This window comes from Lampetra fluviatilis, chromosome 29, assembly GCF_964198595.1.
Source record: "Lampetra fluviatilis chromosome 29, kcLamFluv1.1, whole genome shotgun sequence".
NCBI classification, from domain to species: Eukaryota; Metazoa; Chordata; class Hyperoartia; order Petromyzontiformes; family Petromyzontidae; genus Lampetra; species Lampetra fluviatilis.
The window spans coordinates 471,095-498,806 of NC_136303.1; the positions used below are offsets into that span (position 1 = coordinate 471,095).

Sequence of the window (27,712 nt, forward strand, 5' to 3'; positions counted from 1 at the left end):
TAAAATAAATCAAATGTTTAGTTTAGCGACGGCCTGGAGGTTTACCATTATATACACGGGTCATTTATTCATTGCTGTGACGTCAGGTGGATTAAGACGCGCGTAACGCCACTAAGTGAGCACGATGCACGTCAAGTCACCAGGTGAGCGGGATGCACGTGATGTCACCAGGGAGCGAGATGCGCATGACGTCACCAGGTGAGCGCGATGCGCATGACGTCACCAGGTGAGCGCGATGCGCATGACGTCACCAGGTGAGCGAGATGCACATGACGTCACCAGGGAGCGAGATGCGCATGACGTCACCAGGTGAGCGAGATGCGCATGACGTCACCAGGGAGCGAGATGCGCGTGACGTCGCCAGGTGAGCGAGATGCGCGTGACGTCACCAGGTGAGCGAGATGCGCGTGATGTCACCAGGGAGCGAGATGCGCATGACGTCACCAGGTGAGCGAGATGCGCGTGACGTCACCAGGGAGCGAGATGCGCGTGACGTCGCCAGGTGAGCGAGATGCGCGTGACGTCACCAGGTGAGCGAGATGCGCGTGATGTCACCAGGGAGCGAGATGCGCATGACGTCACCAGGTGAGCGAGATGCGCGTGACGTCGCCAGGTGAGCGAGATGCGCATGACGTCACCAGGGAGCGAGATGCGCATGACGTCGCCAGGTGAGCGAGATGCGCGTGATGTCACCAGGGAGCGAGATGCGCATGACGTCACCAGGTGAGCGAGATGCGCGTGACGTCACCAGGGAGCGAGATGCGCGTGACGTCGCCAGGTGAGCGAGATGCGCGTGACGTCACCAGGTGAGCGAGATGCGCGTGATGTCACCAGGGAGCGAGATGCGCGTGACGTCACCAGGTGAGCGAGATGCGCGTGACGTCGCCAGGTGAGCGAGATGCGCATGACGTCACCAGGGAGCGAGATGCGCATGACGTCGCCAGGTGAGCGAGATGCGCGTGACGTCACCAGGTGAGCGAGATGCGCGTGATGTCACCAGGTGAGCGAGATGCGCATGACGTCACCAGGTGAGCGGGATTCCGCGTGACGTCACCAGGTAAGCGAGATGTGCATGACGTCACCAGGCGAGATTTAGATGAGCATGACGTCACATCTCGTAACATCCAGGTGAGGCGTGGACTGGCAGAGAGAAGCAACAACAGAGGGGAGAGAGGCGAGCAGATCCAGGTGAGCTCTCACGCAGGTGGAGCGTGGCATCACCATTGTCATCATCATCATCACCATCGTCGTCGTCTGCTAGGGTAAATACTGGACGAGGGAACAACTTGACCATACCTCACCGCGGTGGTGATGGCGGAGAGCGCAGACGTACAGTCACAGCCATCGCCACCATCACCACCACCACCACGGGCCACGGCTTCCTCCCCAGGCCAGCCGCCTCACGTCACGATCCAGCGATGTCACAACAAATCTGCTCCGTTCGCGAGCTGATCCTCATAATCGCCGCTCCATCTCCGTTGTGGACGCTCCCCCCTCTGGGGCCGCGCTCCCCACCCTGGCTCCTAGCCGTGACGCGCGCTGCCCGAGCTCACGGAGCAGTCTGAGTGGCGTTCTCGCCCGCGTGGCCCCGGCTCGCAGTCTCTCACCACTGCCAGCGTGCATCTCCCCACGCTGCTCCGCGCACTTTAAAATGTCGTTGTGCTGTGCGCGTGTGTTTGATATCGAGGTGAGGTCCACGTGATAGCTCATCCTTGTGAGTACTGTACTTAATTCGGGTGAGAATGAGGTCCAGGGGAGATCGTATCCAGGTGAGATCAAGGTGAGATTGAGATCAAGATGAGATTGAACTCTAGGGGAGATAGTATCCAGGTGAGATTGAACGCCAGGTGAGATGGAGATCAAGGTGAGATCGTATTCGGACTCGGGTGGCCGGGTTGGTCGTGGTAGTATAATGTACTGTAATGGCTGTGGTGGTGGTGGTGATGCTGAGAGTAATATCTGTGATGGTGGTGGCCGATTGTGGACGTTTGATCCAGGTGAGTGTAGGACCCAGGTGAGTTCTGATCCAGGTGAGGGCTGACCCTATCTCAAGTGGCCAGGTTGATAGTGGAGCGTAATGCAATGAATGGATGTGGTGGTGATGCTGCTGCTGCTGCTGATGACGATGCTAGTGATGATCCTGATAGTCACACTAATCACGGTGGAGGTGGGATCCAGGTGAATTCTGACAACGGGTAAATCATCATTATTATTACGTGTTATAATTCATTAGCACCTCGATGTTTTAAATCCAGATTCCGTGGTGCAGGTGAGGTCTCATACACGTGTGCAGCAGGATCGTGGTGAGGGTGTTTGCGGGCGGGTCGGCCTGGTCTGCCGTGAGTGCCGCCTGCACTGCGCCACGCCTGGCACGCGCACTCACCTGCACGTGGAGGAGATGGTGAGACGCCTGCTCACCTGCTGGGTCGTCACGGTGGCCGTGCTAGGTGAGCCACGCATGCTGATCCCCACGGGGTAACATCACCGTCTACATCACTGCCATCATCACCATCATCATTAGCTATCATCAACAGTATCATAAACAGAATAATTCCCATCAATTTCCTCGCTATTAATATCACCAGCAGCACAATACGTAATAGCTATCATGCCCATCATCATTATCATAATGTGCATCAGTAACTACAGCATTGCCATAATTTCCATAATCTCCATCATCATCATCATCAGAAGCAGCTTAAACTCATGACCATCACATTCACCATCACCACCATCACATTCACCATCACCACCATCACATTCACCATCACCACCATCACATTCACCATTACCACCACCATTTCCTTGCCCACCTTCACTACCATTGTCACCATCAGCAGCATAATTACCATCATCATGGGACCTCCCTTGCCAGTATCAAAATATTATAATACGATTTACCTTTCTGGCAATTAAACAGTTGTGTTAACAGCAAACTAAAATTTATTGGTTAATGCAGACACGATTCTTCGCAAAAGGTTTCAGTTTGGTGTTTTCACATCTTAACACCAGTTTTATTGCCAGAAAGGGTTAAACCTATTCTTATACCATCATCCTCATCGTCGGTATCTCTCCCATGACCCTACCCCCATATCTCTACCCCATGTCTCTACCCCCCATGTCCCTACTCCCCATGACCCCCCCCCCTCCCCATGTCTCTACCCCCCCCCCATGTCCCTACTCCCCATGTCCCTCCCCGCGCGTCTCTCCACTCCCCCCCCCCCCCCTCGTTTCTCTCCGCCATCAGTGTGCGTCTCTCCGCCGCGTTGCGGCGACGCTGCCGCCTCTGGGCGCATGGTGCCCGTGAAGGAGCCCAGCTGGGCCGGCAACGTCCCCTGCTTCGCCTGCGAGCTGGAGGCCAACGAGACCTCCATGGTGTGGTACGTGCGCCCACCCGGGGTGGGGGGGGCATGGGGGGCGGTAGCTGTTGGCCAAGAAGACCGCCAGACACGCAGGCCCACAGTCGAACCCAGCCTCTTGAGGAGTGTGTGAGGCTTGCGTAAGACGAGGAGTGTGACCGCGTCTCAAGGCGCTGAAAAGGCACAGTGGGCACTTTGTGTTGTTGGGGCGTAGGTCTCTATGTGAGTCTGTGGGTCTCTACGCGAGTCTGTGGGTCTCTACGCGAGTCTGTGGTTCTCTACGCGTGAGTTTGTGTGTCTCTACGCACGAGTTTGTGTGTCTCTACGCGTGAGTCTGTGGGTCTCTACGCGAGTCTGTGGGTCTCTACGCGTGAGTCTGTGGGTCTCTACGCGAGTCTGTGGGTCTCTACGTGAGTCTGTGGGTCTCTACGCGTGAGTGTGTGTGTCTCTACGCGTGAGTTTGTGTGCCTCTACGCGTGAGTCTGTGGGTCTCTACGCGAGTCTGTGGGTCTCTACGCGTGAGTTTGTGTGTCTCTACGCGTGAGTTTGTGTGTCTCTACGCGTGAGTTTGTGTGTCTCTATGCGTGTCTATGGAGCTCTACGCGAGTGCGATGCCGCTCGTGCTAAGAGCGGCCTCTCGCTCAGCCCTCCCTCCCCCCCCCTCTCTCTCGTGGTCGCTAGGTGGGCCCTGGGGGACGAGGTGGTGTGCATGTGGCCGCCCGATCCCAACCCCGTGGCGACGACGCGCGTGTTGTGCCAGCACGGGCGCGCGCCGGCCACGGGGCTGGTGTCCACGTCGCTGTGCGTGCTGCACGCCGGGATGACCGACTTCGGGAACGGCGCCACGGTGCGGTGCCAGGCGAGCGAGACGGCGAAACTCCGGAGCGTGCAGCTCAGGGCCAAGATGCGGGCCGGCTCTCGCAGTGAGTGACGGGGGGCAGAGCAGCGTGAGAGATGGAATACGTGAATGGGTGAGAGTGTACGTACGCGTGTGTGCGAATACGTGCGAGCATGGGCTCACCAACAGTACTTGCCCCAAAAACAACAGCCTGTGAAAAGTTACGGGGATTTTCAGCTTTCTATTACATGTTTGTATATGGCTAAGCACGTGTGATTATACACGTGTGCTTGTGTGTGGTTATAGAGGGGGTGTGTGTTTGATTATACAGGTGTGTATGCAATTCTATAGGTGTGTGTGTGTGGAATGATACAGTTGTGTGATTATCCAGTTGTGTGTGTGTGATAATACAGCTAAGGTGTGTGTGGAATGATCTCCCGTCCAAACAGGTTGGGTGAGTGGCGGTGCCAGTACTCCCAGAATGCACCAGGGCGCCCTGGCAGCCTGCGCAATGCTGGCGGCATCTCTGCTGGCATGTACGTGCGTGCCCACACACACACAGACAAAGATCCCCCGTGTAGCCTTAACAGGCTGTTGGGGTCACACACACACACGCAGCTGTTAGCGAGTAGCACCCATGAAGGCCGGCACGGCACCTGGCGCCAACGCCACGCCCGCCCGCCTGAGGGGACCTAGAGGAGGCGCAGGACCGGTTAAGATATTCATCACCGATATTGGTGGCCGTGAGCGGGAATCGAACTCGGGTCGCCAGGTTTGTAGCGCAGCGCCCAAACTGCTGCACCACCCCTCTTTATACTATACACGTTTATGTGTATAGTATAAAGATGTGGGGAGGGGTAGTGTAGCGCTTTGTGTGTATATATAGATGCTTGTATATATTATACCATGTTATTCAACTGGTTTCGTGTTACATAACCGGTTTTGGCTTTTATCGGAATGCGTGGAACAATAAACGGGGGGGTTATCACCTCGTTAACCGGGAAACAAAGGCAGCAGCTGCTGGCCCAGGTTAGCAGGGTGGTGGGGTAAAGTGTAGGTACGTTCACCTTCCAGAACGCCTGGGTCAGAGTGTGGAAGAGTAGGCCAATTACCACTCTCGGGCTCCCCCTGGCGGAGTTCCCCGTTCCGCCGGCGTGGCGTGAGTGCATCAGTTGCAGGGGCTGCGCCCTCTGCCGTCGAATTTTTGTTGTTTTATTCCAGCCGTGCGGTTTGTACGTCCACGCGCCCCAGGGGCAGCTGTCCCTGTGCGGCACAAGCCGACTCGGCGGCTGGGCCTGCGAGCCGACATCTGCGAGTAGGGGGCGATGCTCGCCGCTGTGTGTGTGTGTGTGTGCGTGCGATCCCAAGGTAGTGATGTGCGGTGTCATTTTAATCAAATTTGGCAAATATTCACCGCGACGTGGACACGCGATGATGGCCTCCTGCTCCTCGTGTCGTCGCGGGGATCTTTAACGTCCGCCGTGAGGGAAGCGTGCGGCGCGTGGTCGTGCACGGTCCATACCGCACACGCCGCAGTGGTGACCAGGGCGGCCTGCCGGATTCAAATCACGGACGCGCTGCCGCTGAGCTGTGTCACCGCCCCCCAGAGTTAGAGGTTAGGGGTCGGCAGGCTTGGCACCTTAGCCGGGCGGTGTAGGTGGTGGCTGATCACGTGGCCTGTAGTCCAGCAACGTGGAGGTAGTGAGGGTTGGTGGATCACACAGAAATGCCGTGAAACTCCCTTCTCCTGATTGGGTGCCGAGAAGGTGCCATACCCTGGCTAGCCAGGAGAAGGCAGTAGAGCAAGTAGACGACTCGCCACCTGTGTCCATCTGTACGGGGATGGAGTGGTGCCCCCTCGCGCGAGGCGTGGGTTTACTCCGGGCGCTCCGATTTCCTCCCCCTACACCGTATCGCAAGCCCGACTCATCATGAATCGACTGGAAACATCCAAACGTAAGCCACCCAATGTAGCAGCAGCAGTAGCAGGACCCTCCTGAAAAAGAGCCGTACGTCTCGGTGAGGCCCTGCTGGATCAATGCAATAATGATGGCTCTCATCACGGTATCGCCTCGTGTCCCGCGGTGCGCGCGTGGAGAGGCTGAGGCCGGGCGGCAGTGCCGGGCTCGGCCACGGGGCGGCGCTGTGAGCGCGCGCATCGCCACGCGAGCTCAGTCGGAGCAGCAGGAGGAGTGGGAGGGAGTGCGCCAGTGGGTGCCTGCCACGTTTTAGCCCCGTTCGCATGATCTGTCTTCAGTTCACATGATCTGTCTTCAGTTCACATGATCTGTCTTCAGTTCACATGATCTGTCTTCAGTTCACATGATCTGTCTTCAGTTCACATGATCTGTCTTCAGTTCACATGATCTGTCTTCAGTTCACATGATCTGTCTTCAGTTCACATGATCTGTCTTCAGTTCACATGATCTGTCTTCAGTTCACATGATCTGTCTTCAGTTCACATGATCTGTCTTCAGTTCACATGATCTGTCTTCAGTTCACATGATCTGTCTTCAGTTCACATGATCTGTCTTCAGTTCACATGATCTGTCTTCAGTTCACATGATCTGTCTTCAGTTCACATGATCTGTCTTCAGTTCACATGATCTGTCTTCAGTTCACATGATCTGTCTTCAGTTCACATGATCTGTCTTCAGTTCACATGATCTGTCTTCAGTTCACATGATCTGTCTTCAGTTCACATGATCTGTCTTCAGTTCACATGATCTGTCTCCCGTTCGAGTGAAGTGTTTGTGGATCCGTGCAGTGGCCGTGTCCCGTGAGTTTACTGGCTCTGTGCTTGAGGCTGATGGAGAGTTTGCAGGTCGTGAATGTCGAGCTGGGGGCTCCGGTTGAGTTAAAAACCAGCAGGCGATTACACGCCTCCTCCGTTCCATCTCTGTCTCTGCATTTAAAACAAATGTACATGTTGTTTTACTTTAATGCGGATGGGGAGGGTGGTGCCTGACACAGCTGAAGCTTCAGGGCACCACTGCCAGCGCCGGTATCCGTAGCACGTGACGGTGTGCGACGTCTGTGCCACGTCCAGGACACTTGTGACACACGCGTGTCACCCTGTGTGACGCGCCTGTGACACGTGGCACCCTGTGTGACGCGCCTGTGACACGTGACACGCTGTGTGACGCGCGCGTGATGATGTGCGACGTCTGTGCAGGATTGAGCTGGGATGGGGAAGACGAGGGAGGAGGAGGAGGAGGAGGTGACAGTGGCTCCCGGTGACTCCATGGCCCCCTGCACATTGATCTGTTACTGAGCATTTCCTGCTTTTATCATCGTCACCATCATCATCGCCAACACTCCAACTACCATCATGATTGCCACTCTCAGTTCCATCATCACCGCCATCATTACACACATACACATACAAATAAACAATTATGTAAAAAAAACTTTTCAAGCTGCGAGTCGTGCCAGTGAGTTGTTGTTTGTCAGCATCTCGAGAGACGTCTGTTGAGTTGTGACCACATCCAGCACGCGTCTTGCTCTGGCTGTAGCTCCTGCCGGAGTCACGCTGACTCCAGACTCTAGCCATGAGTCCCACGGCTGCCCGGTGGGGCCGGCTGCTGCTGCCTCCTCGTGCTCCCGGCGATTTTATTGGTCTCCTCTCCTCGCATCCAGTCTCACAGCTCACTCCACACTCCACGGCAGCTTCTCCCAGCCCTCGATTAGTCTCCCTCCTGCCTTGCACCAGTGGCGTCGCCATAGCCCTCCTAGCCAGCCGGTCTCTGTGCGAGTCCCTGGGTCTCTGTGGATCTATGCGTCTCTGTGCGAGTCTGGGTATTGATCCGAGTCTGTGGGTCTCTGAATCTCTGCAGCCCTTCCAACGCCACCGTCTGTGTCGCTTCTCATCGTTGTGCCCAAACCATCCGGGCCTGACCCCCTTCCAGAATCCTCCACGCTCCTTTCCCAGGGAGCTTCCTTGCGAGAGGCGACGCCCCGGGGTTGCGAGTCTCGTACCACGCGAGCGAGGCCACTCGCGCATCTTGTTTTGTTCCACTGCACAACCGAGCCGGGCTGCGCCGGGGCCTGTGCGACCCGGCCACGGCTCGGGGAGGTCGCCGCCATTGTTTTTTTTGTTCCGTGTGGTCTGGGTCGCGACGTGGGACTGTGGTTGACCCTGGCCCTGCTTGGCCCCAAGCTCGAAGCTAGATTGCGATGTATTATTACGAGGCGAGCGTATCGCGGTTTTGCTCCGACTCCGCTCGGCAAAATAGCCGGTGGTAAACCCTCCCGTACCGAGAGCGTGCCAGTGGACATGAGGGGTATTGCAGCCGAGTATCCGTGCCGCGCGATGCCACTGTGATCGTGAACTGCCCCTCCAGTGCGGCTCGGTGGGGCACCTCCGGGTGGGTGAGTGCGGTGGGGTTCTGTGCCCCCCATCTTAAACAACAGTGCCCCCCCCCAGTTCAGGGGCGGCTCCTCCGGGGCCTGCCCGGTCGCCCGTGACGCACCGCGCTGCAGCTGCCGCGCAGCCACGGCGGCTGTCCCGATGCACGTGGCCTCGGAACGGCGGATTGCTATTGGCCAAGAGGATGTTTGAATCGACCAGTGACAATGCCCACGTCACGTGTAACCCGTTCGACGGCGCAACTCTCGCGTCTCGCGTTCTCAAGTTCATATCCCGACACACCCCGCGGCACACCCCGTGTCACACCCCGCTACACACCACACCACAGCCCGCCACACCCCACAGGGCTGGGGTGCTGGGGGGTGCGAGGGGGCGGTCGGGACGCGATTTGACGATGACGTCACACGGTGGTGGGTGTGAAGTATAATTACGGTGCTCACCCCAACACTCACTCTCACCCCAACACTCACCCTCACCCCAACACTCACTCTCACCCCAACACTCACCCTCACCCCAACACTCTCACCCAAACACCCCACCACTCACCCTAACACTCATCCTCACCCCAACACTCACCCCACCACTCTCCCTCACCCCAACACTCACCCTCACCCCAACACTCAACCCAACACTCACCTTCACCCCAACACTCTCACCCCAACACTCACCCTCACCCCAACACTCACCCCAACTCTCACCCTCACCCCAACACTCACCCTGACCCCAACACTCACCCCAACTCTCACCCCAACACTCACCCCAACACTCACCCTCACCCCAACACTCACCCCCATACTCGCACTCACACCGCAACACCGACACCCAACCTTCACACTGAACTCCTGACACCGACTCCACACTAACAAGTTGCTCAAGTTGATCCCAACCCTGCCATCAAATCTGACGAAGACGCCACCGCCTCACCTGTAAATGGGTACACTATGTAAATGAGCACGCTGCCTACAGACCAAATGGGTTCACCTTGTAAATGGGTACACTCTGTAAATGTGCGGTCGGCCTCGGCCACCTAATCTGAGGTCCTGCGGTTCGCTCAGGAATGGGGTCCCTGCCCCTTGTAGCGCCCCCCCCCCCACTGATCCACATCCACCACCACCCCTCCCTCACCACGACCCCTTCCTCACCACCACCCCTCCCTCACCACCACCCCTCCCTCACCACCACCACCACCCCTCCCTCACCACCACCCCTCCCTCGCCACCACCCCTCCCTCACCACGACCCCTTCCTCACCACCACCCCTCCCTCACCACCCCCCCCCCCCGTATGCCAGTGGCGAGTTGGCGGGGGCTCGTGGGTTGTCCTCGTGGCCTGGTGCGGCGTGTAATAGGTGCTCGCTAACAGCACTCGATCCAGCAATCTATGTAGGCTGCATGCGGGATGTGTGTGTGTGTGTGCCAATAATGTAATACTGTATTACCAATCAAACTATCGCCCACCAAATAATAAACCATCGACTAGTACCAACCAATAGCATTGGATATCAACACAGCTTGACGCGGCCGTCTGGTGACCCTGCACTTTATTGACAGCTGGCACACGGGCAGGGTTGGCAGGACTGCTGATGATGGTGGTGGTGATGTTGGTGATGATGGTGGTGGTGATGATGGTGACGGTGGTGGTGGTGATGATGGTGATGATGGTGACGGTGGTGATGATGGTGATCAGGGTTTAATTTCTCTGAGTCGCCGGTCGACTGGGGTATGCAGCAGGTGAGATGAAATGAAGACCTGATATTGTTGTTTCCGATGATGATGATGATGATGTTTGTGGCTATGACGTTCGTGATGACGTTAATGCTGATGATACTTGTGATGATGATGATGCTATTGAGCATCACGTGAAGGCTGACTGTCTCGCCGTTCGCAAACGATGCCAGGAAGCGAGCGTTCACAAATTAAACGACACAAAGCGACTTAAACCAAAAGCATTTAAATACAAGGCGGCTTATACAGGGCTCGAGTTCTCACTGCTCCGGCACAGCCATTGCGACGACCGGTATACTGGACGTGGTGTGCCGAGTGCGTAGATATTCTCTGGGTCGCTGTAGGTGGACTGGGGGTCCACCAGCTGTCCGTGTTTACCAACCATCGGGTGCGTGCAGTGTGTGTGTGCAGTGGCTTGACGTGCGTACGAATGAAAAAAGACAACCACGGCCGTAGAACAAGGATATGTATTCTGGACGTGGTGTGCCGGGTGAAATTCAGCCCTGGACCGAAGGCACTTAAAGGGTGGGCGGAGGACACGGAGGCAGGGGATCGCCATGACGGTTTGGCAGTGTGGGGGGGGGGTGGGGGGGGGAGGGGGGAAGTGGGGGGCAGATCCCCCCCCCCCGTGCCCCCTCTCTTGTTTGGCAATGTGGTTTTTTCCTCCGGTGATTGTCTCTGCTTAGTGGCACGAGGCCTGCGTCGCTCACCTGCACAGGTGAGGGGACAGGTGAGCGTACAGGTGAGCGTACAGGTGAGTGTACAGGTGAGTGTGCAGGTGAGCGTGCAGGTGAGCGTGCAGGTGAGTGTGTAGGTGAGCGTGCAGGTGAGCGTGCAGGTGAGTGTGTAGGTGAGTGTACAGGTGAGTGTGTAGGTGAGCGTACAGGTGAGCGTACAGGTGAGTGTACAGGTGAGCGTGCAGGTGAGCGTGCAGGTGAGCGTGCAGGTGAGCGTGCAGGTGAGTGTGTAGGTGAGTGTACAGGTGAGTGTGTAGGTGAGCGTACAGGTGAGCGTACAGGTGAGTGTACAGGTGAGCGTGCAGGTGAGCGTGCAGGTGAGCGTGTAGGTGAGTGTGTAGGTGAGCGTGCAGGTGAGCGTGCAGGTGAGTGTGTAGGTGAGTGTACAGGTGAGTGTGTAGGTGAGCGTGCAGGTGAGCGTACAGGTGAGGGTGCAGGTGAGCATACAGGTGAGTGTACAGCGTACAGGTGAGGGTGCAGGTGATGTGAGGAGCGGCTGGCGTTCTTAAAGGAGCTGCGAGGCAATTGACTACAAAACAAGCTGTGGATGACGATGTCAAATCGACCAATCGGATTGAGGGAGGAATCGGGCCAGCTCCGCAGGTGAGGCAAGTGAGTGGGCACACCAACTCCGTGCACAGGAGACAGGGGAGTCAGAAATAGGTGAGGAGTTGAGCAGTCGGGGAAAATGAAGGATGTGATGAGGTGAGTTTGGTGTGGATGAGGTGACGCTGGGATGATGGTGATGAGGAGGAGGCACTCACGTGGACGAATCAGGCGGTGGATTGAGCTGCACACACGCACACAGGTGTCACAGGTGTCACAGGTGTCATAGGTCACGGATAGCCATCACACCGACCTACACAGGGTGAGTGGACGAGTGGGTGGGTACGTGAATGGGTGAGTGAGTGGGTTAGCGATCGGGAAAATGGGTGAATGCGTTGATAAAGGAATGAATGTACGAGTGTGTGAGCAATTGAAAGGACCAGTGAGTGACTGAATCAATAATTGAATAAGTGAATGAATGAGCGAATGAATGTGTCAGTGAGTGAACTAAACATGAATTGGCGACTGAATAAGTGAATGGGTGAGTGCATGGGTGAGTGCGTGGGTGAGTGCGTGGGTGAGTGCGTGGGTGAGTGCATGGGTGAGTGAGCGTCACAACCAAGGCTCCTCACCTGGGATGAGGCTATCAGAGCGATCTCCACGGTGCCTGCACAGACGGTCACAAGATACAGTTACGCGCAGTCACACAGAGTCACAGTTACAGGAAGTGACGTGGACCCTCACAGCTCCTCCTCCTCCTCACCAGGTGAGGGCCAGGGGAGCTCTCCCCTGGCCCTCGCCTGCTCAAGGGTCTCACCTGTCCTGCGGGAACCTGCAGCGGCAGTGTTTACCTGCACCCAGAGACAACGACACACACGCACACGTCAGTACTCGCGATTGTGTCTCGGTGCGCTCCAGCAGTGTGCATGTCTGTGCATATCTGGGTGTTGTGTGATGCTCGTGAATGCCGCTTCTGGGCAGTTGGAGGCAGTCGCCCTCCAACAACAACGGAGGGCGGAGGAGCGACGCTCACAATAACGAGCGGAGCACCGGGTGGCTAAAGCACAGAAAGTTGGCACAGTAGGGGGCACAGGTGGTGCATCAGCCAGTCATCTCGGTCAGTCGACCCGTGGCACCTGGGTCTGCCCCGTGACCTCCTGCCAGCGGGCGTTCGACACTTCACGTGGCCTCAAGGTGCACATAGCCTGGCACAAGCGTCGTGGTGACGTCACCGCCACTTAGTGTTGAATGGCGGTTGTTGTTGCGTGATACATTGCGTGTCTGATCTATGGGGAGCGGTAGTGGTCCTGGGCCTCCCCTAGGTCGACTCAGCCTCAAATTAGTAACTGGTGTCGATGTGTAAACATCTCCATTCGGGAGACAAAGGCGGCCGGGCGTAGCGCTGGCCACACACCCCCCGACTTCATAGGTGCTACTCTTTAACGGCACTTGCGCCACCAGTCTGTTGAGGCTACACGGGGGACCTTTGTCTGTGCACGCTGCGTGTGTGTGCGCGCTCACTGAACACGATGAGGAGTCCGGCCACGAAGAAGATGAAAGCGAGGGACAGCCCCCACTTACGCAGCGTCTCGTAGTCTGGGGGGGGGGGGGCAGGGCAGGGGGTGTTAGAGACGAGGCGCACAGCGGGGGGGGGGGGGGGTCGGGTTGGAGGCGGAGGGCTCGGGGTTGGGTCCGGTTTAAGGTGCAGTGTGTCCTCGTGTTTGTGTTGGGCCACGTGGTATAGATTCATGTTGAGATTGTGTGTGTACACACATGTACCCGTGTGTGTGTCTGTGTGTACACACATATACCCGTGTGTGTACACACATGTACCCGTGTGTGTGTCTGTGTGTACACACATGTACCCGTGTGTGTGTACACACATGTACCCGTGTGTGTGTGTAAATACACATGTTCCCGTGTGTGTGTGTACACACATTCACCCATGTGTGTGCATGTACATTACATGTACGCGTGTGTGTGCATGTGTGTGTACAACGTGTGTGCATGTGTGTGTACAACGTGTGTGCATGTGTGTGTACAACGTGTGTGCATGTGAAAATTCGTATCCTCTCTTAGCAGCAGCCACTCACCATAAGTCAACTTATCGGGCTGTTTGGGATTTCCTGTAGGGAGGGAGGGAGGATGGAGGGAGAGAGAGAGAGGAGGGGGAGGGAGGGAGGCAGGTTTAGGAGGAGTTATCAAAGCACCGCAGGTCTGGACGTGGTGACCACGACTGTGATGATCCCGTCGACGGTTGCCATGACGATGATGGTGAAGAGAGCGCCATGGAGACGATGACAGATGGATGGAAGGATGGGCGGAGGGATGGGTGGAGGGTGTCATGGTACAAGTGATCGTGATGATGACAGTTGCCACGGTGATGCTGATGATGCTGATGATGGTGATGAAGCTGCCATCGCGGTACTGACTGATGGTGGTGGTGATGGTGGTTGTGGTGCTCGTGGTTGTGGTGCTGGTGATGCTCTGTGGTTGTTGGTGGTTGTTGCGCTGCTGCTTGTGGTGCTGGTGGTAATGGTGGTTGTGTTACAAGTGTTGCTGGTGGTATTGCTGTGGTGCTAGTGGTTGTGATGGTGGTGGTTTTGGTGGTTGTGGTGTTGCTGTGGTTGTGATAGTAGTGGTTGTGGTGCTGGTTGTGGTGGTGGTTGGAGTGGTAGTGGTCGTGGTTGTGGTTGGAGTGGTGGTGGTTGTGGTTGTGTTGCTGTGGTTGTGTTGCTGTGGTTGTGATGGTGGTGGTGGTTGTGGTGGTTGTGGTTGTGTTGCTGTGGTTGTGATGGTGGTTGTGGTTGTGGTTGAATTGGTGGTGGTTGTGGTTGCGTTGCTGTGGTTGTGTTGATGTGGTTGTGATGGTGGTGGTTGTGGTGGTGGTTGGAGTGGTGGTGGTTGTGGTTGTGTTGCTGCGGTTGTGATGGTGGTGGTTGTGATGGTGGTGGTGGTTGTGGTCGTGTTGCTGTGGTTGTGATGGTGGTGGTGGTTGTGGTGGTGGTGGTTGTGTTTCTGTGGTTACCGTCCACGGACGTCGCGTCCTCGGCCACGGCGACTGAAACAGAGAGGGCAGCGCGTCACCACACAGCTCCCTCACCAGCTCCCTCACCAGCTCCCTCACCAGCTCCCTCACCAGCTCCCTCACCAGCTCCCTCACCAGCCTCCTCACCAGCCTCCTCACCAGCTCCCTCACCAGCTCCCTCACCAGCTCCCTCACCAGCTCCCTCAGCAGCTCCCTCACCAGCTCCCTCACCAGCTCCCTCACCAGCCTCCTCACCAGCTCCCTCACCAGCTCCCTCACCAGCTCCCTCACCAGCCTCCTCACCAGCTCCCTCACCAGCTCCCTCACCAGCTCCCTCACCAGCTCCCTCCTCTACCCTCACCAGCCTCCTCACTGAATCCCTCACCATCTGCCTCACCAGTTCCCTCCTCTACCCTCACCAGCTCCCTCATTGTCTCACCAGCTCCAACTCCACTCCCTCACCGTCTCCCTCACCAGTGCGGGCAGGGAGAACGAGCGAACGAGCGATGTCCCAGACGCGGTATTTACTCTGCCGGCACCAGGGTGAGAGACAGGGCTGTCTAGAAGGGGAGGGAGAGCGGGTGCGTGAGCTGGTGAAGGGTGGAGGAGGGGGCTGGTGCGGAGGAGGGGGCTGGTGAGGGGGTGGGGGCTGGTGAGGAGGTGGGGGCTGGTGAGGGGGTGGGGGCTGGTGAGGAGGAGGGGGCTGGTGAGGGGGTGGGGGCTGGTGACCTCCCGTCCCCCACGTCACCCGTAGAGTAAATATTGACATGAAAACAGCTCCCGCACACAAAGCCAAAGATCCCTCGTGTAGCCTTAACAGACTGTTTGGGCAAGTGCTGTTAGTGGGTGGCTATGAAGGCCAGCACGGCACGCGAGGGGGTGGGTGGCCACCACCACGCTGGGCCCTCTTTGTCTGCTGATGTTTACAATTGGCATCAGGTGCTCATTTGAGGCTGAGTCGACCTGAAATCACATTGGAGTTCTGCAAGCCTCTCCTCATCGCGCTTGGCAAGGGGATGTTGAATAACCCTTGCCAGGATCTTTCCTGGCCTCACACTTCGGAGGGATTTGCCCTGATAGTTAGAATCAGTGTGGCCCCCCTTATAAACATACAAACCCCACCAAGGCATCCTTCCAAACCTTTGGAACCCAACCTGATGTCATGTAGGGCAGCCTGTATGTAAATGCCACCCTCTCTCACCAGTTCACTTGGGAGGTCGGCTCTGCTCAGTGCTTTACCTGGTCTCATGCTCTGGATCACCTTCGCAATTCGTCAACTGATGTCACATCACGCAGCTACTCACAGGGGGTGGCTACTTCCTCCAATCTGAGGCACGCAGCCACCCGGCAGGCTCAATCCCCCGTTGCCTCGTGATGTTATCTGAGCTGAGGGGGTTCCCCTCCTCCAAGACCTCACAGAAATCCTCAGCAAACCTGAAAATATTGTCCCTTGTGGTCAGAGATAAGATCACCGCTCTTTCCCTTGAGGACAGTAATAGATGTGGCGCTGCAAGTTACTTTTGTATGGAATTAAAGAGTGAGTTGTGATCGCTACTGAGGCAGTTTCCATAGCCTCGGCAAACCCGCGACCTCCACTCATCCGTGCAGCGCCACACAGCTTTCCGAACCTCTGAGTGAAGGCTGCCGCGAGCTTCCTCAACCTATGACGTGGGATTGAGGAGCCAGGGTCTCTGGGGGAGGGTCTGGACCGTGTTCCCAAATGCCGTCATTGCTGCTGCATGAGCCACAGTCCTGAACCTCAATTCATCCTCAGCATCAGGAGGGGGGGGGGGTGATGGCAACCCCTGCTGCAAGCGATGATGACATTCTCGCTTGCAACCTTCATCAGCGAGCCGAGACCAGGCCATTGTGGGTTTGAATGGGGTCCTAGATGGGCACCCACCACCGCAGTGGAAGAATGGCAGGCGCCTCTTACAGATGACTGTGGGCATGCCAGCTCCACGGTAGGTCCTGGCGTCAAGGGCATGGGCTTGCATCCGTTGTTCCGTCAATGTATCGTGGCACACACTGACACTGGCACGCCATCACACATGACAACCACCACGGCGCTTGTGCCTGGCTAGGTGAATCTTGACACGCACTCACCACACACACTCCCTCACCTGTCAGCCCCAACGCGAACACGCAGATGGCGGCGAGAACGTGCATGGTTCTAGAGTCAGACGGAGAGGGGAGAGAGAGGCAGCGTGTTGAAGTGTGAGTGGCAGCGTGGTGTTGGCGTGCGAGTGTGAGAACGTGTGTTGAGGTGTGAGTGATGTGTGACAGTGCGTGTGTGTGTGTGCGTCACCGCCACTTAGTGGCGAATGGCGGTTGTTGTGTGCCAGTGAGTGTGTGCGAGTGTGTGTGTGCGAGTGAGTGTGTGTGCGTGTGTGTGCGAGTGAGTGCGTGTGTGTGCGAGTGAATGTGTGTGCGAGTGAGTGTGTGTGCGCGAGTGAGTGTGTGTGCCTGTGTGTGCGAGTGTGTGTGCGAGTGCGTGTGTGTGCGAGTGAGTGTGTGTGCGTGTGTGTGCGAGTGAGTGCGTGTGTGCGAGTGAATGTGTGTGCGAGTGAGTGTGTGTGCGAGTGAGTGTGTGTGCGAGTGCGTGTGTGTGCGAGTGAGTGTGTGTGCGTGTGTGTGCGCGTGTGTGTACGAGTGAGTGTGTGCGTGTGCGAGTGAGTGTATGTGCGTGTGTGTGCGAGTGAATGTGTGTGCGAGTGAGTGTGTGTGTGCGAGTGAGTGTGTGTGCGAGTGAGTGTGTGTGCGTGTGTGTGCGAGTGTGTGTGCGAGTGTGTGTGCGAGTGAGTGTGTGTGCATGTGTGTGCGAGTGAATGTGTGTGCGAGTGAGTGTGTGAGTGTGTGCGAGTGAGTGTGTGTGCGTGTGTGTGCGAGTGAGTGTGTGTGTGTGCGAGTGAGTGTGTGTATCGAGGTGGGTTGTGGTGGTGTCACGGTTAGCGCGCTGCGCTACGAACCCAGCGACCCAAGTTTGATTCCGGCTCACAGTCAGCACCGGTGATGATTATCAAAACCGATCCTGGGCCTCCCCTAGGTCGACTCAGCCTCAAATGAGTGTGATGCGTAAACATCGACACTTTGGAGACAAAGGCGGCCGGGCGTGGTGCTGGCCACCCATCCCCTCGTGTGCCGTGCCGGCATCCATTGGTGCTCGCTAACAGCACTTGCCCCTACAGTCTGTTAAGGCGACACGGGGATCTTTGTTTTGTTGAGGTGACATGTGACTGTGTGTGTGTGTGTTGATATGTTCACGTGTTGGGGTTGGTGGAATGTGGCGTAGTGGTTCACGTGCTGCAGGGAACAATTCCCGGCCACGGCCAACATCAGTGGCGATTTATATTTGAACCGATCCTGGGCTTCCCCAAGATCGATTCAGCCATACATGGCGACGTGATGGAGTGTGAAAAATATCAGCACTGGGGAGACAAAGGCGGCCAGGCGAGGCGCTGGCCACACCACCTCCTCGTGTGCCTTAATAGCACTTGCCTCTACAGCCTCTTAAAGGCTACATTGGAGATATTGTCTTTTGTGTGTCAGGGAGTGGCGAGTGAATGGGTGTGGTGTGTGTGGGGGCACGTTGGGATGTATGAATGCTCGATGGTGTGTGTGTTACACGTGGTGTGTGTGTGTGTTTTACACGTGGTGTGTGTGTGTTACACGTGGTGTGTGTGTGTGGTACACGTGGTGTGTGTGTGTGTGGTACACGTGGTGTGTGTGTGTTACACGTGGTGTGTGTGTGTGGTACACGTGGTGTGTGTGTGTGTTACACGTGGTGTGTGTGTGGTACACGTGGTGTGTGTGTGTGTGGTACACGTGGTGTGTGTGTGTTACACGTGGTGTGTGTGTGGTACACGTGGTGTGTGTGGTACACGTGGTGTGTGTGTGGAATGGGGAGCGGTAGTGTAGCGGTTAGCGCGCTGCGCTATGAACCTGGCGACCCGGGTTCGATTCCCGCTCACGGCTAACACCAGTGACGATTATCTGAACCGGTCCTGGGCCTCCCCTAGGTCGACTCAGCCTCAAATGAGTACCTGATGCAGTGTAAACATTGACACTAGGGAGACAAAGGCGGTCGGGCGTGGTGCTGGCCACCCACCCCCTTGTGTACCGTTCCGGCCTTCATAGGTGCTCGTTAACAGCACTTGCCCCTACAGTCTGTTAAGGCTATATGGGGGATCTTTGTCTATCTTTGTGTGTGGTACACGTGGTGTGTGTGTTACACGTGGTGTGTGTGTGTGTTACACGTGGTGTGTGTGTGTGGTACACGTGGTGTGTGTGTGTTACACGTGGTGTGTGTGTGTGTGGTACACGTGGTGTGTGTGTGTGTTACACGTGGTGTGTGTGGTACACGTGGTGTGTGTGTGTTACACGTGGTGTGTGTGTGGTACACGTGGTGTGTGTGTGGTACACGTGGTGTGTGTGTGGTACACGTGGTGTGTGTGTGGTACACGTGGTGTGTGTGTGGTACACGTGGTGTGTGTGTGTAATACACGTGGTGTGTGTGATACACGTGGTGTGTGTGTGTGGTACACGTGGTGTGTGTGTGGTACACGTGGTGTGTGTGTGGTACACGTGGTGTGTGTGTGTGGTACACGTGGTGTGTGTGTGTGGTACACGTGGTGTGTGTGTGTGGTACACGTGGTGTGTGTGTGTGGTACACGTGGTGTGTGTGTGTTACACGTGGTGTGTGTGTGGTACACGTGGTGTGTGTGGTACCCGTGGTGTGTGTGGTACACGTGGTGTGTGTGTGTGGTACACGTGGTGTGTGTGTGTGGTACACGTGGTGTGTGTGTGTGGTACACGTGGTGTGTGTGTGTGGTACACGTGGTGTGTGTGTGTGGTACACGTGGTGTGTGTGTGTGGTACACGTGGTGTGTGTGTGTGGTACACGTGGTGTGTGTGTGTGGTACACGTGGTGTGTGTGTGTGGTACACGTGGTGTGTGTGTGTGGTACACGTGGTGTGTGTGTGTGGTACACGTGGTGTGTGTGTGTGGTACACGTGGTGTGTGTGTGTGGTACACGTGGTGTGTGTGTGTTACACGTGGTGTGTGTGTGTGGTACACGTGGTGTGTGTGGTACACGTGGTGTGTGTGGTACACGTGGTGTGTGTGTGTGTGGTACACGTGGTGTCTGTGTGTGTGGTACACGTGGTGTCTGTGTGTGGTACACGTGGTGTGTGTGGTACACGTGGTGTGTGTGGTATACGTGGTGTGTGTGGTACACGTGGTGTGTGTGTGTTACACGTGGTGTGTGTGTGTGGTACACGTGGTGTGTGTGTGTGTGTGTGGTACACGTGGTGTGTGTGTGTGGTACACGTGGTGTGTGTGTGTGGTACACGTGGTGTGTGTGGGTGTGTGTTACACGTGGTGTGTGTGTGGTACACGTGGTGTGTCTGTGGTACACGTGGTGTGTGTGGTATACGTGGTGTGTGTGGTATACGTGGTGTGAGGTGTGTGTTACACGTGGTGTGTGTGTGGTACACGTGGTGTCTGTGTGTGTGTTACACGTGGTGTGTGTTGTATACGTGGTGTGTGTGTGTGTTACACGTGGTGTGTGTGTGTGGTACACGTGGTGTGTGTGTGTGGTACACGTGGTGTGTGTGTGTGGTACACGTGGTGTCTGTGTGTGTGGTACACGTGGTGTCTGTGTGTGTGGTACACGTGGTGTGTATGTGTTACACGTGGTGTGTGTGTGTGGTACACGTGGTGTGTGTGTGTGGTACACGTGGTGTGTGTGTGTGGTACACGTGGTGTGTGTGTGTGGTACACGTGGTGTGTGTATGTGGTACACGTGGTGTGTGTGTGTTACACGTGGTGTGTGTGTGTGTGTGTGGTACACGTGGTGTGTGTGTGTGGTACACGTGGTGTCTGTGTGTGTGGTGTCACGTTTCTCGTGCAGTCCCCCCACCCCACTTCTCGCTCTTTCGCAATTCCCCCTCTCTGCCCCCACTCGATTGTCCACGCGGTTGGGGCGCGGGAGGGTGGTGGTGGTGGGGGTTAGGGAGGTGGTGATAGTGGTGGTGAAAGAGAATGGTGAGTGGTGGGTGGTGGTGGTGGTGGTGAAGGAGAGTGGTGGGTGGTGGTGATGGTGGTGAAGGAGAGTGGTGGGTGGTGGTGGTGAAGGAGAGTGGTGGGTGGGTGGTGTAGTGGTTAAGGAGAGTGGTGGGTGGTGGTGGTGGTGGTGAAGGAAAGTGGTGGGTGGTTGTGGTGAAGGAGAGTGGTGGGTGGTGGTGAAGGAGAGTGGTGGGTGGTGGTGGTGAAGGAGAGTGGTGGGTGGTGGTGGTGAAGGAGAGTGGTGGGTGAGTGGTGTAGTGGTTAAGGAGAGTGGTGGGTGGTGGTGGTGGTGAAGGAAAGTGGTGGGTGGTTGTGGTGAAGGAGAGTGGTGGGTGGTGGTGGTGAAGGAGAGTGGTGGTGGTGGTGAAGGAGAGTGGTGGTGGTGGTGGTGGTGGTGGTGAAGGAGAGTGGTGGTGGTGGTGGTGAAGGAGGGTGGTGGTGGTGAAGGAGAGTAGTGGTGGTGGTGGTGGTGAAGGAGAGTGGTGGTGGTGAAGGAGAGTGGTGGTGGTGGTGGTGAAGGAGGGTGGTGGTGGTGGTGGTGGTGAAGGAGAGTGGTGGTGGTGGTGAAGGAGAGTGGTGGTGGTGAAGGAGAGTGGTGGTGGTGGTGGTGGTGATGGTGAAGGAGAGTGGTGGTGGTGGTGAAGGAGAGTGGTGGTGGTGGTGGTGGTGGTGAAGGAGAGTGGTGGTGGTGAAGGAGAGTGGTGGTGGTGGTGGTGAAGGAGGGTGGTGGTGGTGAAGGAGAGTGGTGGTGGTGGTGGTGGTGAAGGAGAGTGGTGGTGGTGAAGGAGAGTGGTGGTGGTGGTGGTGAAGGAGGGTGGTGGTGGTGGTGAAGGAGAGTGGTGGTGGTGGTGAAGGAGAGTGGTGGTGGTGAAGGAGAGTGGTGGTGGTGGTGGTGGTGAAGGAGGGTGGTGGTGGTGGTGAAGGAGAGTGGTGGTGAAGGAGGGTGGTGGTGGTGAAGGAGAGTGGTGGTGGTGGCGAGGGACAGTGAGTGGAGGGTGGATCACTCGAAATCATCCTTGGCAGTGAATCTCGTCTCTCCGTGTGCCGAGTCCACCACCACCATCACCACTATCATTGTCATCAGCAGAATCAAGATCATTGCTATAATCATCAGCAGCAACTACAGCAGCAACAACAATACAGTATGCTGATTCTGCTGATCATGGCAATTATTGATCAATGTGTTGAGTTTGTGTCTCGTAATTCTATGATTTATGCTGCGCCTAATGATGCTGCCACTGATGATGATGCTGCTGATGATGATGCTGCTGCTGATGATGATGATGATACCGCCGCCGCTGCTGATGATAATGAGCCGTGGCTTGCCCCGCGATTGAGGGTGTGGGGCAATGCGCGGATCGCGACAGTAAAATGAACCTCGGCTCAAAATAACACAGCGACGCCCCGGGACAGACACACACAGAGACAAAGATCCCCCGTCTAGCCTCTGACGGATTTTTGGGGCAAGGGCTGCTCGCGAGGATGACCTTTGAAGGCCAAGGTGGCGCACGAGGAGGATTGTGTCGCCAGCGACACGCCCCGGCCGCCTTTGTCTCCCCAGTGCCGACATTTGTTATTTACATTCTGCTACAGGTACTCGTATGGGGCTGAGTAGATGCAGGGGAGGTCCAGGACTGGTTCAGATGTCCGTCACTCTTGTTTGGTCGTGAACGACCTCTGGCTGCCCGGTCCGGAGCGCAACGCGTTAACTACTGCGCAACTGCTCCCCAAACGCACACGGACATACACGTTCACACAATGTGCACCGACCAGTGCGATGAAGTATGGTGAAACAAACACAACGCATCGCTCGACATGGTGCGGGCCCCTTGAGCTGCTTGGGGCTCCTTGAGCTACTTGGGTCATTAGGATGTTGCTTGGTTTGCTGCCAACAACAATACTGGAATAAGAACGTACAAAATGAGTGGCTCGATCTTGATTTGAAGCTTTCGTGACTGCAGGAATCCATCCTCTCTGGTTCTTTCGGTAAAGTCACGTGGGGGCCGCTCTCATCCTATCTTACAGTTACATGCTAATCTCTCACATTAACATCATGCTAATCTCTCACATTAACATCATGCTAATCTCTCACATTAACATCATGCTAATCTCTCACATTAACATAGCCAATTCCGTGCCCTCGTCGAGGAGGCCGCTCTTCTATCTTACAGCTACACGCTAATTTCTCACATGAACATCACTAGCCCCGGCCACTTCTTTATGACCCTTGGGCTACACCCATTTCAAACTTTTTAAAACAGTCTGCCTCAGCAGCAGACGATGCTTTCCCACCTAATGAGGGACGCTTGTGTTGCGCCCGAATCGTCGTGATTTATTTTACTTTAAACTTACGTAACTTTACCGAAAGAGCCAAAGAGTGGCGAGGAGGAGGAACCACAGACGAGCGGGAAGGCAGCAGCGGCAGCCACGCGGTGAGTGGCCACCCCCCCCCCCCCCCCGAGCTGTCGTCCTCCATGTATCCACGTGTTATGGGCCAATGAATACGTGTTTACATGTGGGAGGAAATGGAGGCAACGCTCTCTGATACAGACGGAACGGGTGGAGTCCACACTGTGCGGTAGTGCCTCCTCGTGGCGAGCCAGGGGTACGGCTCCTCGTCGCCGCTCGCGAGAAGGGAGTTCGACGGCAACATCTTTGTGTGATCCACCAACGCTCGCAGCCGCGTGCAGCGTAGCCATCGCCACCACCACCACAATGTCCACAGACAGCACCACAACCATCGCCACCACCACCACAATGTCCACAGACAGCACCACAACAATCGCCGCTTGCTTGCAGATCTCCGTCGGGAGCTCGGCTGATTCACGGGGCCAGATTTTAATCTTCCAGCAATAACGAGGATCCCAAGCATTCGGCCGATGTGTGGAACATGTATTTCTGGGCCAGCGCAGGGAGCCAACAACGCGCGGCCTTGGCCAGGACAAAGTCCGCACGCGGGCAGGCTGCGGTGGCTGGGGCCATTGCTGGGGGGGTGGTGGGGGGAGGTGGGGGGGGGAGTTGGGGCTGGTGGGGGGGAGGTGGGGGGAGGTAGGGGGGGAGGTGGGGGCTGGTGGGGGCTGGTGGGGGCAGGTGGGGGGCTGGTGGGGGCAGGTGGGGGGCAGGTGGGGAGGTGGGGTGTAGGTGGGGGGCTGGTGGGGGGAGGTGGGGGGCTGGTGGGGGGAGGTTGGGGGCTGGTGGGGGGTAGGTGGGGGGCTGGTGGGGGGAGGGTGGGGGGAGGTGGGGGGGCTTGTGGGGGGAGGTGGGGGCTGGTGGGGGAGTGGAGACCGGATTGGCACCGCGAGGCGGATCGAGGAGCGCGTGGATGTGGGTAGCGCGCGCAAGTTGGTGACGTCACTCGGCGTGAAGAAAGCGAAGTGATCGTGGTGATTGTTAACACTCAACTCAAGACGTTCGTCAATAAAACTGTGGCCAGGAGAGTAGATCGATGTCATGGACAACATTTCAGGCCATGGCCCTTCGTTTCGGGCCATGGACTGTGAAGAAGGACCATTGCCCGAAACGTCGCCTATCATATACATTATTTTGTCTTTGAAGCCAGGCCGCCTTTGTCTTCCTAGTGGCGATGTTTACACACCGCACTAGGTACTCATTTGAGGCTGAGGCGACCTGGGGGAGGCCCCACACCTGTTTAGATAATCGTCACTGGTGTTAGCCGTGAGCGGGAATTGAACCCGGATGGTCGGGTTCGTAGTGCAGCGCGCTAACCACTGCACTACCGCTCCCCACACACACACACAGAAGAAGTTGAACACACACACACGTGTGTGTGTGTGTTCAACTTCTTTCGCACCGTGCGTAGCCAACCGTGTTAATCGGAAGGGCGGGGGAAGGGCAACAAGCTAAACACAAAAAGCTGTTTTTTGTGTGTTTAGTTTAGAACCGGTTCAGATAATCGTCACTGGAGTTGGGCGTGAGCGGGATTCGAACCCAGGTGGCCGGGTCCACACACGCGCGGTGTCAAGAGCCATGGCGAGGGTGACAGCCCAGCAAGCGGGAACGCGTCCGAGCGGAACGGCCACGGAGATGGAGCGATGAAGTGACGCGTGCGCGGCGTGCGCGGCGGGCGCTGGGTGGATTATCATCGTTGGCGACGGCGTGCGGAGGAGGCCTTTGTCCCAACAGTGAAGCCATCATGGCAGCAGCAGCAGCAACTGATGATGCTGAAGACTGCAGGATGTTTTAATAAAACATTGTGCACAGTCGCAATTGGATGTGCGCGTCTTCTGCGCGACGCTCCCGACTGTGCGGGAAATTGGCATCTGTGTCCGGGCGGCAGGAATTGATTTGTACCGAGCGCTGTGACCGGTATCGTGCTGAACTTTATCCCAGCAAACGGCTCGGTATTGACAACAGACCCAGTGGTGACTGAGAAACGTGGTCCTGGTTTGCGCCACTGTGGACGAGGTGGCGGCCCCACTTCAGAGTCGGGCCTGCCCATACACACTCGCGAGTCAAAGGTCACGGCCGCATCGCTGACAATGAAACGTTGAATCGCAAAATGTGTCATGAAACGTAACAGTGTCAAACGTGCCCGCTGTTCACAACGCGTTCGAGTGCGGGTGACAGTGTGCGCTGAGGCTGCTGTGTCCGCGCTGGGCCGCAAATCTGACGTGCGGGGGTTTTGGGGGTGGATCGGAGGGGCTGGTGGTGGTGGGGGGGAGGTCATTGAGGTCACGCCGTGACGCGAGACCAGACCCGGGAAATTCAGCCTCCAGCCCGAGCGGACTGCCCAGCCGCAGTTGACACAACAGCCGCGGCGCCAGTTCACACCAGAGTCGTGAGGCGCTCGTGGGCGGCACAGACACCCGCGCCTCGCAGCAAGGAGCCCCCCTCCCTCCCTCACTCCCCCCGACGCTGAGTTCGACTACCGACTGGGGCGCCTTCCTGAGTGGCGCGTGGAGTTTGGATGTTTTCTCCCTCTGCTCTGTTGAGTGTGAGCGAGAGTAGTTTGTATTCTCTCCCCCTGTCCTGCGAGGGGGTTTCTCCGGGTTCACCGGTTCCCTCCCATAGCTAAAACAAAACCAAACACGATGTAACTGAACTTGGCCAAACCACATCCCCAAAATTGAAACAAAAAAGCCACCAATTACTCAGCTGGGGACCACACCCAACAGCAGCAGCAGCAGTAACATCGCCTCCCCCCCACCGCGAAAACCCGGCAGGACCCTCCTCAAAAAGAGTCTTGAGACTCAGGAAGGCCTTCCTGGGTATACTAGTACAGTACAACAATAATAATATATTAGAGAACAGATAATGGAGTCCCGCCACAGAGTGCTGAAGGCAAAACCCTTCAGGAGTCATCGACGTGGTGGGAGCGATGCTGCCAGATTATCTCCAGACGATGGTGGGCACGGCATGGCTGGCTGGCACTCAAAGACAAAGACTCTTCGTATAGTCTTAAACAGACTGTAGGGGCACGGCACACGAGGGGGTGGGTAGCCAGCACCACGCCCGGCCACCTTTGTCTCCCGAGTGGCGATGTTTACACACGGCACCAAGTACTCATTTGAGGCTGAGTCGACCTAGGGGAGGCGCAGGATCTGTTCAGATAATCGTCACTGCTTTTGGCAGTGGACGGGAATCGAACTCGGGTCGCCGGGCTTGTAGCCGAGCCGTGCTAACCGCTGCGCCACCGCTCCCCACATTCACGTACAAACACACGGACACAGGCAGACACGATAACAGCCACACAAGGGCACGCGCAGTTACAAAGTTACACAGTCACACAATCACACAGCCACCACGCAGCCACAACAAATACAAGGACCCGCCGTGTCGCCTACAGCTGCACATGGGACAAGTGCAGACAAGACAAATACACGCAACAAAGATCCCCCGTATGGCCTTGACAGAATGTTGGGGCAAGTGCTGTTAGCGAGCACCTATGAAGGCCGTAAGGGGCAGCAACACACACAGTCACACGTACAGTCTCACACACACACACAGTTACACAATGATAAAGATCTCCTGTGTAGCCAATGCAGAAAGTGGGGGGAAGCGCTGTAAGACACAGCCACGTGGTCACGCGCAGTCTTTCACACAAAGACAAAGATCCCCCGTATAGCCCACGTAGAATGTAGGGAGAGAGTAACGTGAGCGAGCGCAGGAGTGGGTGATGTGGCGAGCACCACGCCCCATCGCCTTTGTCTCCCCAGCGCCGATGTTTACACGCCGCACCCGTTATTCAGGGCCGAGTGTACCTAGGAAAGGTCCGGTCGGGACCCTTTGTGAAAAATATCACTTCGCTACAAAGGCAAAGCCCACCCATGTAGTCTGCACAGAATGTCGGGGCACGTGCTGTGGGCGCGCCATACACGCGGAGTGACACACACGGCCGCACGGGGAGGAGGTGGTGGTGGTGGTGTGGCGATGTAGGGTGTGGAGTGACGGTGTCACGCCTGAACACGCCACGACAAGACCAGGGTGACAGAATGTCACGGACCTCACAGCGACACGCAAACCAAGTAAAACATCAGACGCGTCAGCAGAACCATCACCATCATCAGTAGAACCATCAGCAGCAGTAGCAGCATGGCTCGTGAGCCGCGTTCAGGGTTAGGACGAGCACCGCCGTCTTTGTGTCCCTGACTTCCCTATATCAGGGTTCGCATGCGCCTCAAGCTTAACGCGGCTCATCAGCGAGACAGCAGCTGCTGCTGATGATGAGTATGGCCCCTATGGGGTTCGCGTCGACCCAAACCCCGACTCTCCCGACTCCGCGTGCCCTTCACCCACATCTAACGGCCCCTCTCTCCACCCCCTGGGCTCCCTCTCAAATCCCCGGGATGTGGTGGCGGGGACTAACACCAACCCCTCGTGGCTCACCAGGCGAGGAGGAGGTCGACGAGGAGGAGGAGGTGGCGTTGAGGAGGTCGTGGGTGTCGATCCGAGCGAGGCTGCCTCTCGAAGTGCGCACTCCCCTTGCTGCTGCTGCTGCTCTCCCCTCCCCTCCCACTGCCTCCTCCCCCTCCCGTCCCCTCCCCGGCTCCACCAGCCCAGCTCCCGCCTCCCCTGGTTCGGACCGT

At 56.8% G+C, this 27,712-nt stretch overlaps 2 protein-coding genes across 7 annotated transcripts; one reads left to right on the forward strand and one right to left on the reverse strand.

Moving 5' to 3' along the window:
• The first annotated feature begins 1,042 nt into the window (after nucleotides 1-1,042).
• On the forward strand, nucleotides 1,043-7,585 carry LOC144942907 (uncharacterized). Of its 5 annotated transcripts, none has more exons than XM_078869914.1 (6): nucleotides 1,043-1,188; nucleotides 2,256-2,447; nucleotides 3,248-3,380; nucleotides 4,041-4,282; nucleotides 4,616-4,733; nucleotides 7,373-7,585. In XM_078869914.1, exons 2-6 carry the CDS (start codon nucleotides 2,399-2,401, stop codon nucleotides 7,419-7,421), a joined length of 591 nt encoding a protein of 196 aa, XP_078726040.1. In that variant the 5' UTR covers nucleotides 1,043-1,188; nucleotides 2,256-2,398; the 3' UTR covers nucleotides 7,422-7,585. The 5 variants fall into 5 exon arrangements, with proteins under 5 accessions (XP_078726040.1, XP_078726043.1, XP_078726042.1 ...); XM_078869917.1 differs by having other exon boundaries at nucleotides 4,647-4,733; XM_078869916.1 differs by having other exon boundaries at nucleotides 2,270-2,447.
• Nucleotides 7,586-10,088: 2,503 nt separating this feature from the next.
• LOC144942909 (sodium/potassium-transporting ATPase subunit gamma-like) lies at nucleotides 10,089-27,629 on the reverse strand. 2 transcript variants are annotated; one of them, XM_078869921.1, is made up of 9 exons: nucleotides 27,513-27,629; nucleotides 16,724-16,773; nucleotides 14,601-14,633; nucleotides 13,666-13,698; nucleotides 13,094-13,168; nucleotides 12,390-12,423; nucleotides 12,205-12,239; nucleotides 11,791-11,816; nucleotides 10,089-10,999 (listed from the first exon to the last, which is right to left on the reverse strand). In XM_078869921.1, the coding sequence occupies exons 2-8, from the start codon at nucleotides 16,767-16,769 to the stop codon at nucleotides 11,800-11,802; spliced, it is 273 nt and encodes a 90-aa protein (XP_078726047.1). In that variant the 5' UTR covers nucleotides 16,770-16,773; nucleotides 27,513-27,629; the 3' UTR covers nucleotides 10,089-10,999; nucleotides 11,791-11,799. The 2 variants fall into 2 exon arrangements, with proteins under 2 accessions (XP_078726047.1, XP_078726045.1); XM_078869919.1 differs by lacking the exons at nucleotides 16,724-16,773; nucleotides 27,513-27,629 and adding an exon at nucleotides 15,075-16,717.
• Between the last annotated feature and the right edge of the window lie 83 nt (nucleotides 27,630-27,712).